General features: G+C 45.6%; 1 protein-coding gene across 1 annotated transcript in view; it reads left to right on the forward strand.

Moving 5' to 3' along the window:
- The window catches only part of PINK1 (PTEN induced kinase 1), a 40,333-nt gene that overhangs the window by 11,549 nt on the left and 14,054 nt on the right, over positions 1 to 14,730 (forward strand). Inside the window, exon 6 of the mRNA XM_073316896.1 lies at positions 1,887 to 2,014. Coding sequence (XP_073172997.1) covers positions 1,887 to 2,014 — 128 coding nt within the window. The remainder of the gene's footprint in view (positions 1 to 1,886; positions 2,015 to 14,730) is intronic.

A 14,730-nucleotide genomic window follows, 5' to 3' on the forward strand; every position in this document is an offset into this window, starting at 1 on the left:
GGTGTCAATTCCAGGACAGGCAAGGCTGCTTTTATAATGAGCCAGCCACTCCCAGTCGCTATTCAAGCCCAAATTAATGGTGTTAAATTTGCAAATGAATTTTAGTTCCGCTGTTTCTCTTTGAAGTCTGTTTCTGAAGTTTTTTTTTTCAAGTATAGCTACTTTCAAAACTGTTATAGAATGTCCAGGAAGATTGAAGTGTTCTCCCACTGACTTTTGTATGTTACCATTCCTGATGTCCGATTTGTGTCCATTATTCTTTTATGTAGGGACTGTCCGGTTTGGCCAATTTACATGGCAGAGGGGGATTGCTGGCACATGATGGCATATATAACATTAGTAGACGTGCAGGTGAATGAGCCTCTGATGGTGTGGCTGATGTGGTTGGGTCCTCTGATGGTGTCGCCAGAGTAGATATGGGGACAGAGTAGGCAACGAGGTTTGCTACAGGGATTGGTTTCTGGATTAGTGTTTCTGTGGTGTGGTGTGTAGTTGCTGGTGAGTATTTGCTTCAGGTTGGGGGGCTGTCTGTAATCGACAACTGGCCTGCCTCCCAAGGTCTGAGAGAGTGAGGGATCGTTTTCCAGGATAGGTTGCAGATCGTTGATAAACACACTTTGTCAGTATATTTATGTCTGCATATGTAATTTTCACTCCATGCATCTGAAGAAGTGGGGTTTTTACCCATGAAAGCTTATGCTCAAATCTGTTAGTCTTTAAGGTGCCACTGGACTCTTTGTTGTTTTTTGGATACAGACTAACATAGCTATCCCCTGATATAAGTCACTTAGGTTATGTCTACACTATCGTGGTAAGTCAACCTAAGTTACACAACTCTAGCTATGTGAATAACGTAGCTGGAGTCGACGTAGCTTAGGTCGACTTACTGTGGAGTCTATACTGCACTGGGTCGACAGGAGACACTCTCCCATCGACTTACCTTACTCCTCTCCTTCCTGGTGGAGAACCAGGGTTGACCGGAGAGCGCTCTGCTGTTGATTTAGCAGGTCTTCACTAGACCCGCTAAATTGACTCCCAGTGCATTGGTCACCGGAGTGTCGATCCTGCGGTAGTGTAGACGTAGCCTTAGGTTATGTCTCTATTACCTGCTGCGTCGGTGATACCTTGTGTATCTTCTCTGAAGTCAGAGTGGGACTCAGTCAGACCTGGCACATCAGTCTGTTTTCTCTTATCACTCAGCAGCAGCTCTAATTCTTACACTGCATTTTATATCTAGGAATATGCTTCCGTTCTGCCCATCTCTGCTGTACATTGGTACTGTACCTCACTCGCTGGGTGTCCAAGTTACGATGGAAGCTGTTTAAATGAACACGAGTGTTTTCCTCCATGCAACCTCAGAAACTGCTGATGCGTTACCTAGGGAGGTGGTAGAATCTCCTTCCTTAGAGGTTTTTAAGGTCAGGCTTGACAAAGCCCTGGCTGGGATGATTTAACTGGGAATTGGTCCTGCTTCGAGCAGGGGGTTGGACTAGATGACCTTCAGGGGTCCCTTCCAACCCTGAGATTCTATGATTCTTATGAAACTGAAAGTACTGTGTGTGTGGAGCGTGAGTCCCAGACTGCTGAATTTGGGAGAATCACTGAGGTGTCTGAGAAACCTCTGGATGGATAGCTGATTCTTTATACAGAGAAATGAGCAAACCTTTTACTTTACAAATGTCCCCAGTGTTCTAACTTTTAATACTGAAGAGAGGAGATGCAGAAATGGTCTGCAGTAATATAGATTCCTGTAAGGAATGAGACTGCTTGTGCAGATTAATAGTCAGTCAGTTTTCTGATATGATGTGTGGTATCTAATATGGCCAAGTATTGTACACTGCACATCTCAATTGGGTGCTGACTTTGTTAACCTGTGATGTTTACAGCTGGCTGTCCCTGGCTGGTGATCACAGATTTTGGTTGCTGTTTGGCAGATGAAAATATTGGCTTGAGTTTGCCTTTCACCAGCTGGTATGTGGATCGGGGAGGCAATGGCTGTCTTATGGCACCTGAGGTAATTTCTCATGTGTATGAGTCTCAGTAAGTAATTATAGCCTGTATTAGGTAGTTACATATGTGTAGTGCTGTTGGAAGTGTAGGATCCAGTAAAGTCCATTAACATAGATAGGAGCAGGATTAGGTCCAAAGTAATGGATTTGGGGAACACCAAACCTTCCCCTTTGCTCTATATACCCCCCCACCACAAGATGAGAAATTCGAATGCCGTTCAAACACGTCCATCTTAGTCAACACTTGGTAAAAGCCTCTTCATTATTGGTTATCTTGCCATTTTTGCCTAGTACTGTGCCCACTAATTTGCTATGCTGGCGGCTGGAGATTGTTGTGGGTGTGGCATTGTTTGTCTAGTTTATCTCCCCACAGAACTTCCTGCCATGGATTGCCATCTCCAATAGCATTGCTTAGAGGATTCATGGTCTGGTTGATTGGCACTACCATGTGGTTAAATGTCTCTGATAAGAACATCAGAATGACCACACTGGGTCAGACCAATGGTCCATCTAGCCCAGTATCCTGTCTTCCGATAGTGGCCAGTGCCAGGTGCCCCAGAGGGAATGAACAGAACAGGAATCATCAAGTGATCCATCCACTGTCGCCCATTCCCAGCTTCTGGCACACAGAGGCAAGGGACACCATCCCTGCCCATCCTGGCTAATAGCCATTGATGGACCTAATCTCCATGAACTTACCTAGTTCTTGTTTGAACCCTGTTCTTCACTAGACCCGCTAAATTGACTCCCAGTGCATCGGTCACCGGAGTGTCGATCCTGCGGTAGTGTAGACGTAGCTTTAGGTTATGTCTCTATTACCCGCTGCGTCGGTGGGCAGCGATTGATCCAGCGGAGGTCGATTTATCGCATCTAGACTAGATGCGATAAATCGACCCCCAAGCGCTCTCCCGTTGACTCCTGTATTCCGCCGCCGCAAGAGGCGCAGGTGGAGTCGACGGGGGAGCGGCAGCAGTCGACTCACTGCAGTGAGTCCACCACAGTGAGTAGGTCTAAGTATGTCAACTTCAGCTAGGTTATTCACGTAGCTGAAGTTGCATAACTTAGATCGATCCCCCCCGTGTAGACCAGGCCTTAGATGCTTTTGAAAATCACATCCACGGTGTTTAATGGGGAAGGAAGTGAGCCTAGATGTTACAGCCTTTGTTTAGGGGAGTTGAGACTCCTAGGTTCTGTTCTTGGCTCTACCACATGCTGCTGTTGTGACAGCTGGGAAAGTCACTTAGCCTCTCTGTGCCTCAGTTTCCCCATCAGTAAAATGGAGATAATGATTCGCAGCCTCACAGGGGTGTTGTGGTGTTTGTTCAGTGTCTGTTACATGCTTGGAGATCATCAGATGAAAGGTGCTATGGAAGGACAAAGCACTGTTAACAAGATATGTTGCAAAAATTACTAAGTGAATGACTGCTTAAACAGAGAGCAGAGGGGCATGCACTAGCCTGTACTACAACATTTATGACGCAAAAGCTTCATGTCCATGGTCTCTGTCATGGTAACTTGCCAGGCAATTTCTAAAATCCCACAGCAGAGATAGGTTAGTGATATTGTACCTTCGGATCTTTAGCTGAGACCAGAGGGAACAGCATTTTGTTGGTTTGCTGTCACTCTCTTTAACTGAAATTTTAATTACCTGAGCACTGTTTCAGTGTGACCGAGATTCAGACGAACAGGGAACAATAGCAAGTGCCTAGATCTGTGTAATTAAAAATCCTGCCGTAGAAGATTTTTAGAGGTCCTACTAACATAGGTTTCGTTTTCTTGAAGCCTTGTTTGAGCTATACCGAATGCAGATGGTAATGATTAAAACTTCAGTCTCTGGAAATCAATTATTCTCTTTTGCAATGTTTGACTCGGCATCAGCAGAGTAACCATTAACTAGCTCAAACATTTGCCAGCTCCCTGACTCTGTACCAAAGATTCCTTCCATCCCTGATTAATTCTTAACCTTGTGTATCTTCTCTGAAGTCAGAGTGGGACTCAGTCAGACCTGGCACATCAGTCTGTTTTCTCTTATCACTCAGCAGCAGCTCTAATTCTTACACTGCATTTTATATCTAGGAATATGCTTCCGTTCTGCCCATCTCTGCTGTACATTGGTACTGTACCTCACTCGCTGGGTGTCCAAGTTACGATGGAAGCTGTTTAAATGAACACGAGTGTTTTCCTCCATGCAACCTCAGAAACTGCTGATGCGTTACCTAGGGAGGTGGTAGAATCTCCTTCCTTAGAGGTTTTTAAGGTCAGGCTTGACAAAGCCCTGGCTGGGATGATTTAACTGGGAATTGGTCCTGCTTCGAGCAGGGGGTTGGACTAGATGACCTTCAGGGGTCCCTTCCAACCCTGAGATTCTATGATTCTTATGAAACTGAAAGTACTGTGTGTGTGGAGCGTGAGTCCCAGACTGCTGAATTTGGGAGAATCACTGAGGTGTCTGAGAAACCTCTGGATGGATAGCTGATTCTTTATACAGAGAAATGAGCAAACCTTTTACTTTACAAATGTCCCCAGTGTTCTAACTTTTAATACTGAAGAGAGGAGATGCAGAAATGGTCTGCAGTAATATAGATTCCTGTAAGGAATGAGACTGCTTGTGCAGATTAATAGTCAGTCAGTTTTCTGATATGATGTGTGGTATTTAATATGGCCAAGTATTGTACACTGCACATCTCAATTGGGTGCTGACTTTGTTAACCTGTGATGTTTACAGCTGGCTGTCCCTGGCTGGTGATCACAGATTTTGGTTGCTGTTTGGCAGATGAAAATATTGGCTTGAGTTTGCCTTTCACCAGCTGGTATGTGGATCGGGGAGGCAATGGCTGTCTTATGGCACCTGAGGTAATTTCTCATGTGTATGAGTCTCAGTAAGTAATTATAGCCTGTATTAGGTAGTTACATATGTGTAGTGCTGTTGGAAGTGTAGGATCCAGTAAAGTCCATTAACATAGATAGGAGCAGGATTAGGTCCAAAGTAATGGATTTGGGGAACACCAAACCTTCCCCTTTGCTCTATATACCCCCCCACCACAAGATGAGAAATTCGAATGCCGTTCAAACACGTCCATCTTAGTCAACACTTGGTAAAAGCCTCTTCATTATTGGTTATCTTGCCATTTTTGCCTAGTACTGTGCCCACTAATTTGCTATGCGGGCGGCTGGAGATTGTTGTGGGTGTGGCATTGTTTGTCTAGTTTATCTCCCCACAGAACTTCCTGCCATGGATTGCCATCTCCAATAGCATTGCTTAGAGGATTCATGGTCTGGTTGATTGGCACTACCATGTGGTTAAATGTCTCTGATAAGAACATCAGAATGACCACACTGGGTCAGACCAATGGTCCATCTAGCCCAGTATCCTGTCTTCCGATAGTGGCCAGTGCCAGGTGCCCCAGAGGGAATGAACAGAACAGGAATCATCAAGTGATCCATCCACTGTCGCCCATTCCCAGCTTCTGGCACACAGAGGCAAGGGACACCATCCCTGCCCATCCTGGCTAATAGCCATTGATGGACCTAATCTCCATGAACTTACCTAGTTCTTGTTTGAACCCTGTTCTTCACTAGACCCGCTAAATTGACTCCCAGTGCATCGGTCACCGGAGTGTCGATCCTGCGGTAGTGTAGACGTAGCCTTAGGTTATGTCTCTATTACCCGCTGCGTCGGTGGGCAGCGATTGATCCAGCGGAGGTCGATTTATCGCATCTAGACTAGATGCGATAAATCGACCCCCAAGCGCTCTCCCGTTGACTCCTGTATTCCGCCGCCGCAAGAGGCGCAGGTGGAGTCGACGGGGGAGCGGCAGCAGTCGACTCACTGCAGTGAGTCCACCACAGTGAGTAGGTCTAAGTATGTCAACTTCAGCTAGGTTATTCACGTAGCTGAAGTTGCATAACTTAGATCGATCCCCCCCGTGTAGACCAGGCCTTAGATGCTTTTGAAAATCACATCCACGGTGTTTAATGGGGAAGGAAGTGAGCCTAGATGTTACAGCCTTTGTTTAGGGGAGTTGAGACTCCTAGGTTCTGTTCTTGGCTCTACCACATGCTGCTGTTGTGACAGCTGGGAAAGTCACTTAGCCTCTCTGTGCCTCAGTTTCCCCATCAGTAAAATGGAGATAATGATTCGCAGCCTCACAGGGGTGTTGTGGTGTTTGTTCAGTGTCTGTTACATGCTTGGAGATCATCAGATGAAAGGTGCTATGGAAGGACAAAGCACTGTTAACAAGATATGTTGCAAAAATTACTAAGTGAATGACTGCTTAAACAGAGAGCAGAGGGGCATGCACTAGCCTGTACTACAACATTTATGACGCAAAAGCTTCATGTCCATGGTCTCTGTCATGGTAACTTGCCAGGCAATTTCTAAAATCCCACAGCAGAGATAGGTTAGTGATATTGTACCTTCGGATCTTTAGCTGAGACCAGAGGGAACAGCATTTTGTTGGTTTGCTGTCACTCTCTTTAACTGAAATTTTAATTACCTGAGCACTGTTTCAGTGTGACCGAGATTCAGACGAACAGGGAACAATAGCAAGTGCCTAGATCTGTGTAATTAAAAATCCTGCCGTAGAAGATTTTTAGAGGTCCTACTAACATAGGTTTCGTTTTCTTGAAGCCTTGTTTGAGCTATACCGAATGCAGATGGTAATGATTAAAACTTCAGTCTCTGGAAATCAATTATTCTCTTTTGCAATGTTTGACTCGGCATCAGCAGAGTAACCATTAACTAGCTCAAACATTTGCCAGCTCCCTGACTCTGTACCAAAGATTCCTTCCATCCCTGATTAATTCTTAACCTTGTGTATCTTCTCTGAAGTCAGAGTGGGACTCAGTCAGACCTGGCACATCAGTCTGTTTTCTCTTATCACTCAGCAGCAGCTCTAATTCTTACACTGCATTTTATATCTAGGAATATGCTTCCGTTCTGCCCATCTCTGCTGTACATTGGTACTGTACCTCACTCGCTGGGTGTCCAAGTTACGATGGAAGCTGTTTAAATGAACACGAGTGTTTTCCTCCATGCAACCTCAGAAACTGCTGATGCGTTACCTAGGGAGGTGGTAGAATCTCCTTCCTTAGAGGTTTTTAAGGTCAGGCTTGACAAAGCCCTGGCTGGGATGATTTAACTGGGAATTGGTCCTGCTTCGAGCAGGGGGTTGGACTAGATGACCTTCAGGGGTCCCTTCCAACCCTGAGATTCTATGATTCTTATGAAACTGAAAGTACTGTGTGTGTGGAGCGTGAGTCCCAGACTGCTGAATTTGGGAGAATCACTGAGGTGTCTGAGAAACCTCTGGATGGATAGCTGATTCTTTATACAGAGAAATGAGCAAACCTTTTACTTTACAAATGTCCCCAGTGTTCTAACTTTTAATACTGAAGAGAGGAGATGCAGAAATGGTCTGCAGTAATATAGATTCCTGTAAGGAATGAGACTGCTTGTGCAGATTAATAGTCAGTCAGTTTTCTGATATGATGTGTGGTATCTAATATGGCCAAGTATTGTACACTGCACATCTCAATTGGGTGCTGACTTTGTTAACCTGTGATGTTTACAGCTGGCTGTCCCTGGCTGGTGATCACAGATTTTGGTTGCTGTTTGGCAGATGAAAATATTGGCTTGAGTTTGCCTTTCACCAGCTGGTATGTGGATCGGGGAGGCAATGGCTGTCTTATGGCACCTGAGGTAATTTCTCATGTGTATGAGTCTCAGTAAGTAATTATAGCCTGTATTAGGTAGTTACATATGTGTAGTGCTGTTGGAAGTGTAGGATCCAGTAAAGTCCATTAACATAGATAGGAGCAGGATTAGGTCCAAAGTAATGGATTTGGGGAACACCAAACCTTCCCCTTTGCTCTATATACCCCCCCACCACAAGATGAGAAATTCGAATGCCGTTCAAACACGTCCATCTTAGTCAACACTTGGTAAAAGCCTCTTCATTATTGGTTATCTTGCCATTTTTGCCTAGTACTGTGCCCACTAATTTGCTATGCGGGCGGCTGGAGATTGTTGTGGGTGTGGCATTGTTTGTCTAGTTTATCTCCCCACAGAACTTCCTGCCATGGATTGCCATCTCCAATAGCATTGCTTAGAGGATTCATGGTCTGGTTGATTGGCACTACCATGTGGTTAAATGTCTCTGATAAGAACATCAGAATGACCACACTGGGTCAGACCAATGGTCCATCTAGCCCAGTATCCTGTCTTCCGATAGTGGCCAGTGCCAGGTGCCCCAGAGGGAATGAACAGAACAGGAATCATCAAGTGATCCATCCACTGTCGCCCATTCCCAGCTTCTGGCACACAGAGGCAAGGGACACCATCCCTGCCCATCCTGGCTAATAGCCATTGATGGACCTAATCTCCATGAACTTACCTAGTTCTTGTTTGAACCCTGTTCTTCACTAGACCCGCTAAATTGACTCCCAGTGCATCGGTCACCGGAGTGTCGATCCTGCGGTAGTGTAGACGTAGCCTTAGGTTATGTCTCTATTACCCGCTGCGTCGGTGGGCAGCGATTGATCCAGCGGAGGTCGATTTATCGCATCTAGACTAGATGCGATAAATCGACCCCCAAGCGCTCTCCCGTTGACTCCTGTATTCCGCCGCCGCAAGAGGCGCAGGTGGAGTCGACGGGGGAGCGGCAGCAGTCGACTCACTGCAGTGAGTCCACCACAGTGAGTAGGTCTAAGTATGTCAACTTCAGCTAGGTTATTCACGTAGCTGAAGTTGCATAACTTAGATCGATCCCCCCCGTGTAGACCAGGCCTTAGATGCTTTTGAAAATCACATCCACGGTGTTTAATGGGGAAGGAAGTGAGCCTAGATGTTACAGCCTTTGTTTAGGGGAGTTGAGACTCCTAGGTTCTGTTCTTGGCTCTACCACATGCTGCTGTTGTGACAGCTGGGAAAGTCACTTAGCCTCTCTGTGCCTCAGTTTCCCCATCAGTAAAATGGAGATAATGATTCGCAGCCTCACAGGGGTGTTGTGGTGTTTGTTCAGTGTCTGTTACATGCTTGGAGATCATCAGATGAAAGGTGCTATGGAAGGACAAAGCACTGTTAACAAGATATGTTGCAAAAATTACTAAGTGAATGACTGCTTAAACAGAGAGCAGAGGGGCATGCACTAGCCTGTACTACAACATTTATGACGCAAAAGCTTCATGTCCATGGTCTCTGTCATGGTAACTTGCCAGGCAATTTCTAAAATCCCACAGCAGAGATAGGTTAGTGATATTGTACCTTCGGATCTTTAGCTGAGACCAGAGGGAACAGCATTTTGTTGGTTTGCTGTCACTCTCTTTAACTGAAATTTTAATTACCTGAGCACTGTTTCAGTGTGACCGAGATTCAGACGAACAGGGAACAATAGCAAGTGCCTAGATCTGTGTAATTAAAAATCCTGCCGTAGAAGATTTTTAGAGGTCCTACTAACATAGGTTTCGTTTTCTTGAAGCCTTGTTTGAGCTATACCGAATGCAGATGGTAATGATTAAAACTTCAGTCTCTGGAAATCAATTATTCTCTTTTGCAATGTTTGACTCGGCATCAGCAGAGTAACCATTAACTAGCTCAAACATTTGCCAGCTCCCTGACTCTGTACCAAAGATTCCTTCCATCCCTGATTAATTCTTAACCTTGTGTATCTTCTCTGAAGTCAGAGTGGGACTCAGTCAGACCTGGCACATCAGTCTGTTTTCTCTTATCACTCAGCAGCAGCTCTAATTCTTACACTGCATTTTATATCTAGGAATATGCTTCCGTTCTGCCCATCTCTGCTGTACATTGGTACTGTACCTCACTCGCTGGGTGTCCAAGTTACGATGGAAGCTGTTTAAATGAACACGAGTGTTTTCCTCCATGCAACCTCAGAAACTGCTGATGCGTTACCTAGGGAGGTGGTAGAATCTCCTTCCTTAGAGGTTTTTAAGGTCAGGCTTGACAAAGCCCTGGCTGGGATGATTTAACTGGGAATTGGTCCTGCTTCGAGCAGGGGGTTGGACTAGATGACCTTCAGGGGTCCCTTCCAACCCTGAGATTCTATGATTCTTATGAAACTGAAAGTACTGTGTGTGTGGAGCGTGAGTCCCAGACTGCTGAATTTGGGAGAATCACTGAGGTGTCTGAGAAACCTCTGGATGGATAGCTGATTCTTTATACAGAGAAATGAGCAAACCTTTTACTTTACAAATGTCCCCAGTGTTCTAACTTTTAATACTGAAGAGAGGAGATGCAGAAATGGTCTGCAGTAATATAGATTCCTGTAAGGAATGAGACTGCTTGTGCAGATTAATAGTCAGTCAGTTTTCTGATATGATGTGTGGTATCTAATATGGCCAAGTATTGTACACTGCACATCTCAATTGGGTGCTGACTTTGTTAACCTGTGATGTTTACAGCTGGCTGTCCCTGGCTGGTGATCACAGATTTTGGTTGCTGTTTGGCAGATGAAAATATTGGCTTGAGTTTGCCTTTCACCAGCTGGTATGTGGATCGGGGAGGCAATGGCTGTCTTATGGCACCTGAGGTAATTTCTCATGTGTATGAGTCTCAGTAAGTAATTATAGCCTGTATTAGGTAGTTACATATGTGTAGTGCTGTTGGAAGTGTAGGATCCAGTAAAGTCAATTAACATAGATAGGAGCAGGATTAGGTCCAAAGTAATGGATTTGGGGAACACCAAACCTTCCCCTTTGCTCTATATACCCCCCCACCACAAGATGAGAAATTCGAATGCCGTTCAAACACGTCCATCTTAGTCAACACTTGGTAAAAGCCTCTTCATTATTGGTTATCTTGCCATTTTTGCCTAGTACTGTGCCCACTAATTTGCTATGCTGGCGGCTGGAGATTGTTGTGGGTGTGGCATTGTTTGTCTAGTTTATCTCCCCACAGAACTTCCTGCCATGGATTGCCATCTCCAATAGCATTGCTTAGAGGATTCATGGTCTGGTTGATTGGCACTACCATGTGGTTAAATGTCTCTGATAAGAACATCAGAATGACCACACTGGGTCAGACCAATGGTCCATCTAGCCCAGTATCCTGTCTTCCGATAGTGGCCAGTGCCAGGTGCCCCAGAGGGAATGAACAGAACAGGAATCATCAAGTGATCCATCCACTGTCGCCCATTCCCAGCTTCTGGCACACAGAGGCAAGGGACACCATCCCTGCCCATCCTGGCTAATAGCCATTGATGGACCTAATCTCCATGAACTTACCTAGTTCTTGTTTGAACCCTGTTCTTCACTAGACCCGCTAAATTGACTCCCAGTGCATCGGTCACCGGAGTGTCGATCCTGCGGTAGTGTAGACGTAGCCTTAGGTTATGTCTCTATTACCCGCTGCGTCAGTGGGCAGCGATTGATCCAGCGGAGGTCGATTTATCGCATCTAGACTAGATGCGATAAATCGACCCCCAAGCGCTCTCCCGTTGACTCCTGTATTCCGCCGCCGCAAGAGGCGCAGGTGGAGTCGACGGGGGAGCGGCAGCAGTCGACTCACTGCAGTGAGTCCACCACAGTGAGTAGGTCTAAGTATGTCAACTTCAGCTAGGTTATTCACGTAGCTGAAGTTGCATAACTTAGATCGATCCCCCCCGTGTAGACCAGGCCTTAGATGCTTTTGAAAATCACATCCACGGTGTTTAATGGGGAAGGAAGTGAGCCTAGATGTTACAGCCTTTGTTTAGGGGAGTTGAGACTCCTAGGTTCTGTTCTTGGCTCTACCACATGCTGCTGTTGTGACAGCTGGGAAAGTCACTTAGCCTCTCTGTGCCTCAGTTTCCCCATCAGTAAAATGGAGATAATGATTCGCAGCCTCACAGGGGTGTTGTGGTGTTTGTTCAGTGTCTGTTACATGCTTGGAGATCATCAGATGAAAGGTGCTATGGAAGGACAAAGCACTGTTAACAAGATATGTTGCAAAAATTACTAAGTGAATGACTGCTTAAACAGAGAGCAGAGGGGCATGCACTAGCCTGTACTACAACATTTATGACGCAAAAGCTTCATGTCCATGGTCTCTGTCATGGTAACTTGCCAGGCAATTTCTAAAATCCCACAGCAGAGATAGGTTAGTGATATTGTACCTTCGGATCTTTAGCTGAGACCAGAGGGAACAGCATTTTGTTGGTTTGCTGTCACTCTCTTTAACTGAAATTTTAATTACCTGAGCACTGTTTCAGTGTGACCGAGATTCAGACGAACAGGGAACAATAGCAAGTGCCTAGATCTGTGTAATTAAAAATCCTGCCGTAGAAGATTTTTAGAGGTCCTACTAACATAGGTTTCGTTTTCTTGAAGCCTTGTTTGAGCTATACCGAATGCAGATGGTAATGATTAAAACTTCAGTCTCTGGAAATCAATTATTCTCTTTTGCAATGTTTGACTCGGCATCAGCAGAGTAACCATTAACTAGCTCAAACATTTGCCAGCTCCCTGACTCTGTACCAAAGATTCCTTCCATCCCTGATTAATTCTTAACCTTGTGTATCTTCTCTGAAGTCAGAGTGGGACTCAGTCAGACCTGGCACATCAGTCTGTTTTCTCTTATCACTCAGCAGCAGCTCTAATTCTTACACTGCATTTTATATCTAGGAATATGCTTCCGTTCTGCCCATCTCTGCTGTACATTGGTACTGTACCTCACTCGCTGGGTGTCCAAGTTACGATGGAAGCTGTTTAAATGAACACGAGTGTTTTCCTCCATGCAACCTCAGAAACTGCTGATGCGTTACCTAGGGAGGTGGTAGAATCTCCTTCCTTAGAGGTTTTTAAGGTCAGGCTTGACAAAGCCCTGGCTGGGATGATTTAACTGGGAATTGGTCCTGCTTCGAGCAGGGGGTTGGACTAGATGACCTTCAGGGGTCCCTTCCAACCCTGAGATTCTATGATTCTTATGAAACTGAAAGTACTGTGTGTGTGGAGCGTGAGTCCCAGACTGCTGAATTTGGGAGAATCACTGAGGTGTCTGAGAAACCTCTGGATGGATAGCTGATTCTTTATACAGAGAAATGAGCAAACCTTTTACTTTACAAATGTCCCCAGTGTTCTAACTTTTAATACTGAAGAGAGGAGATGCAGAAATGGTCTGCAGTAATATAGATTCCTGTAAGGAATGAGACTGCTTGTGCAGATTAATAGTCAGTCAGTTTTCTGATATGATGTGTGGTATCTAATATGGCCAAGTATTGTACACTGCACATCTCAATTGGGTGCTGACTTTGTTAACCTGTGATGTTTACAGCTGGCTGTCCCTGGCTGGTGATCACAGATTTTGGTTGCTGTTTGGCAGATGAAAATATTGGCTTGAGTTTGCCTTTCACCAGCTGGTATGTGGATCGGGGAGGCAATGGCTGTCTTATGGCACCTGAGGTAATTTCTCATGTGTATGAGTCTCAGTAAGTAATTATAGCCTGTATTAGGTAGTTACATATGTGTAGTGCTGTTGGAAGTGTAGGATCCAGTAAAGTCCATTAACATAGATAGGAGCAGGATTAGGTCCAAAGTAATGGATTTGGGGAACACCAAACCTTCCCCTTTGCTCTATATACCCCCCCACCACAAGATGAGAAATTCGAATGCCGTTCAAACACGTCCATCTTAGTCAACACTTGGTAAAAGCCTCTTCATTATTGGTTATCTTGCCATTTTTGCCTAGTACTGTGCCCACTAATTTGCTATGCTGGCGGCTGGAGATTGTTGTGGGTGTGGCATTGTTTGTCTAGTTTATCTCCCCACAGAACTTCCTGCCATGGATTGCCATCTCCAATAGCATTGCTTAGAGGATTCATGGTCTGGTTGATTGGCACTACCATGTGGTTAAATGTCTCTGATAAGAACATCAGAATGACCACACTGGGTCAGACCAATGGTCCATCTAGCCCAGTATCCTGTCTTCCGATAGTGGCCAGTGCCAGGTGCCCCAGAGGGAATGAACAGAACAGGAATCATCAAGTGATCCATCCACTGTCGCCCATTCCCAGCTTCTGGCACACAGAGGCAAGGGACACCATCCCTGCCCATCCTGGCTAATAGCCATTGATGGACCTAATCTCCATGAACTTACCTAGTTCTTGTTTGAACCCTGTTCTTCACTAGACCCGCTAAATTGACTCCCAGTGCATCGGTCACCGGAGTGTCGATCCTGCGGTAGTGTAGACGTAGCTTTAGGTTATGTCTCTATTACCCGCTGCGTCGGTGGGCAGCGATTGATCCAGCGGAGGTCGATTTATCGCATCTAGACTAGATGCGATAAATCGACCCCCAAGCGCTCTCCCGTTGACTCCTGTATTCCGCCGCCGCAAGAGGCGCAGGTGGAGTCGACGGGGGAGCGGCAGCAGTCGACTCACTGCAGTGAGTCCACCACAGTGAGTAGGTCTAAGTATGTCAACTTCAGCTAGGTTATTCACGTAGCTGAAGTTGCATAACTTAGATCGATCCCCCCCGTGTAGACCAGGCCTTAGATGCTTTTGAAAATCACATCCACGGTGTTTAATGGGGAAGGAAGTGAGCCTAGATGTTACAGCCTTTGTTTAGGGGAGTTGAGACTCCTAGGTTCTGTTCTTGGCTCTACCACATGCTGCTGTTGTGACAGCTGGGAAAGTCACTTAGCCTCTCTGTGCCTCAGTTTCCCCATCAGTAAAATGGAGATAATGATTCGCAGCCTCACAGGGGTGTTGTGGTGTTTGTTCAGTGT

This window comes from Lepidochelys kempii, chromosome 18, assembly GCF_965140265.1.
Source record: "Lepidochelys kempii isolate rLepKem1 chromosome 18, rLepKem1.hap2, whole genome shotgun sequence".
NCBI lineage: Eukaryota > Metazoa > Chordata > Testudines > Cheloniidae > Lepidochelys > Lepidochelys kempii.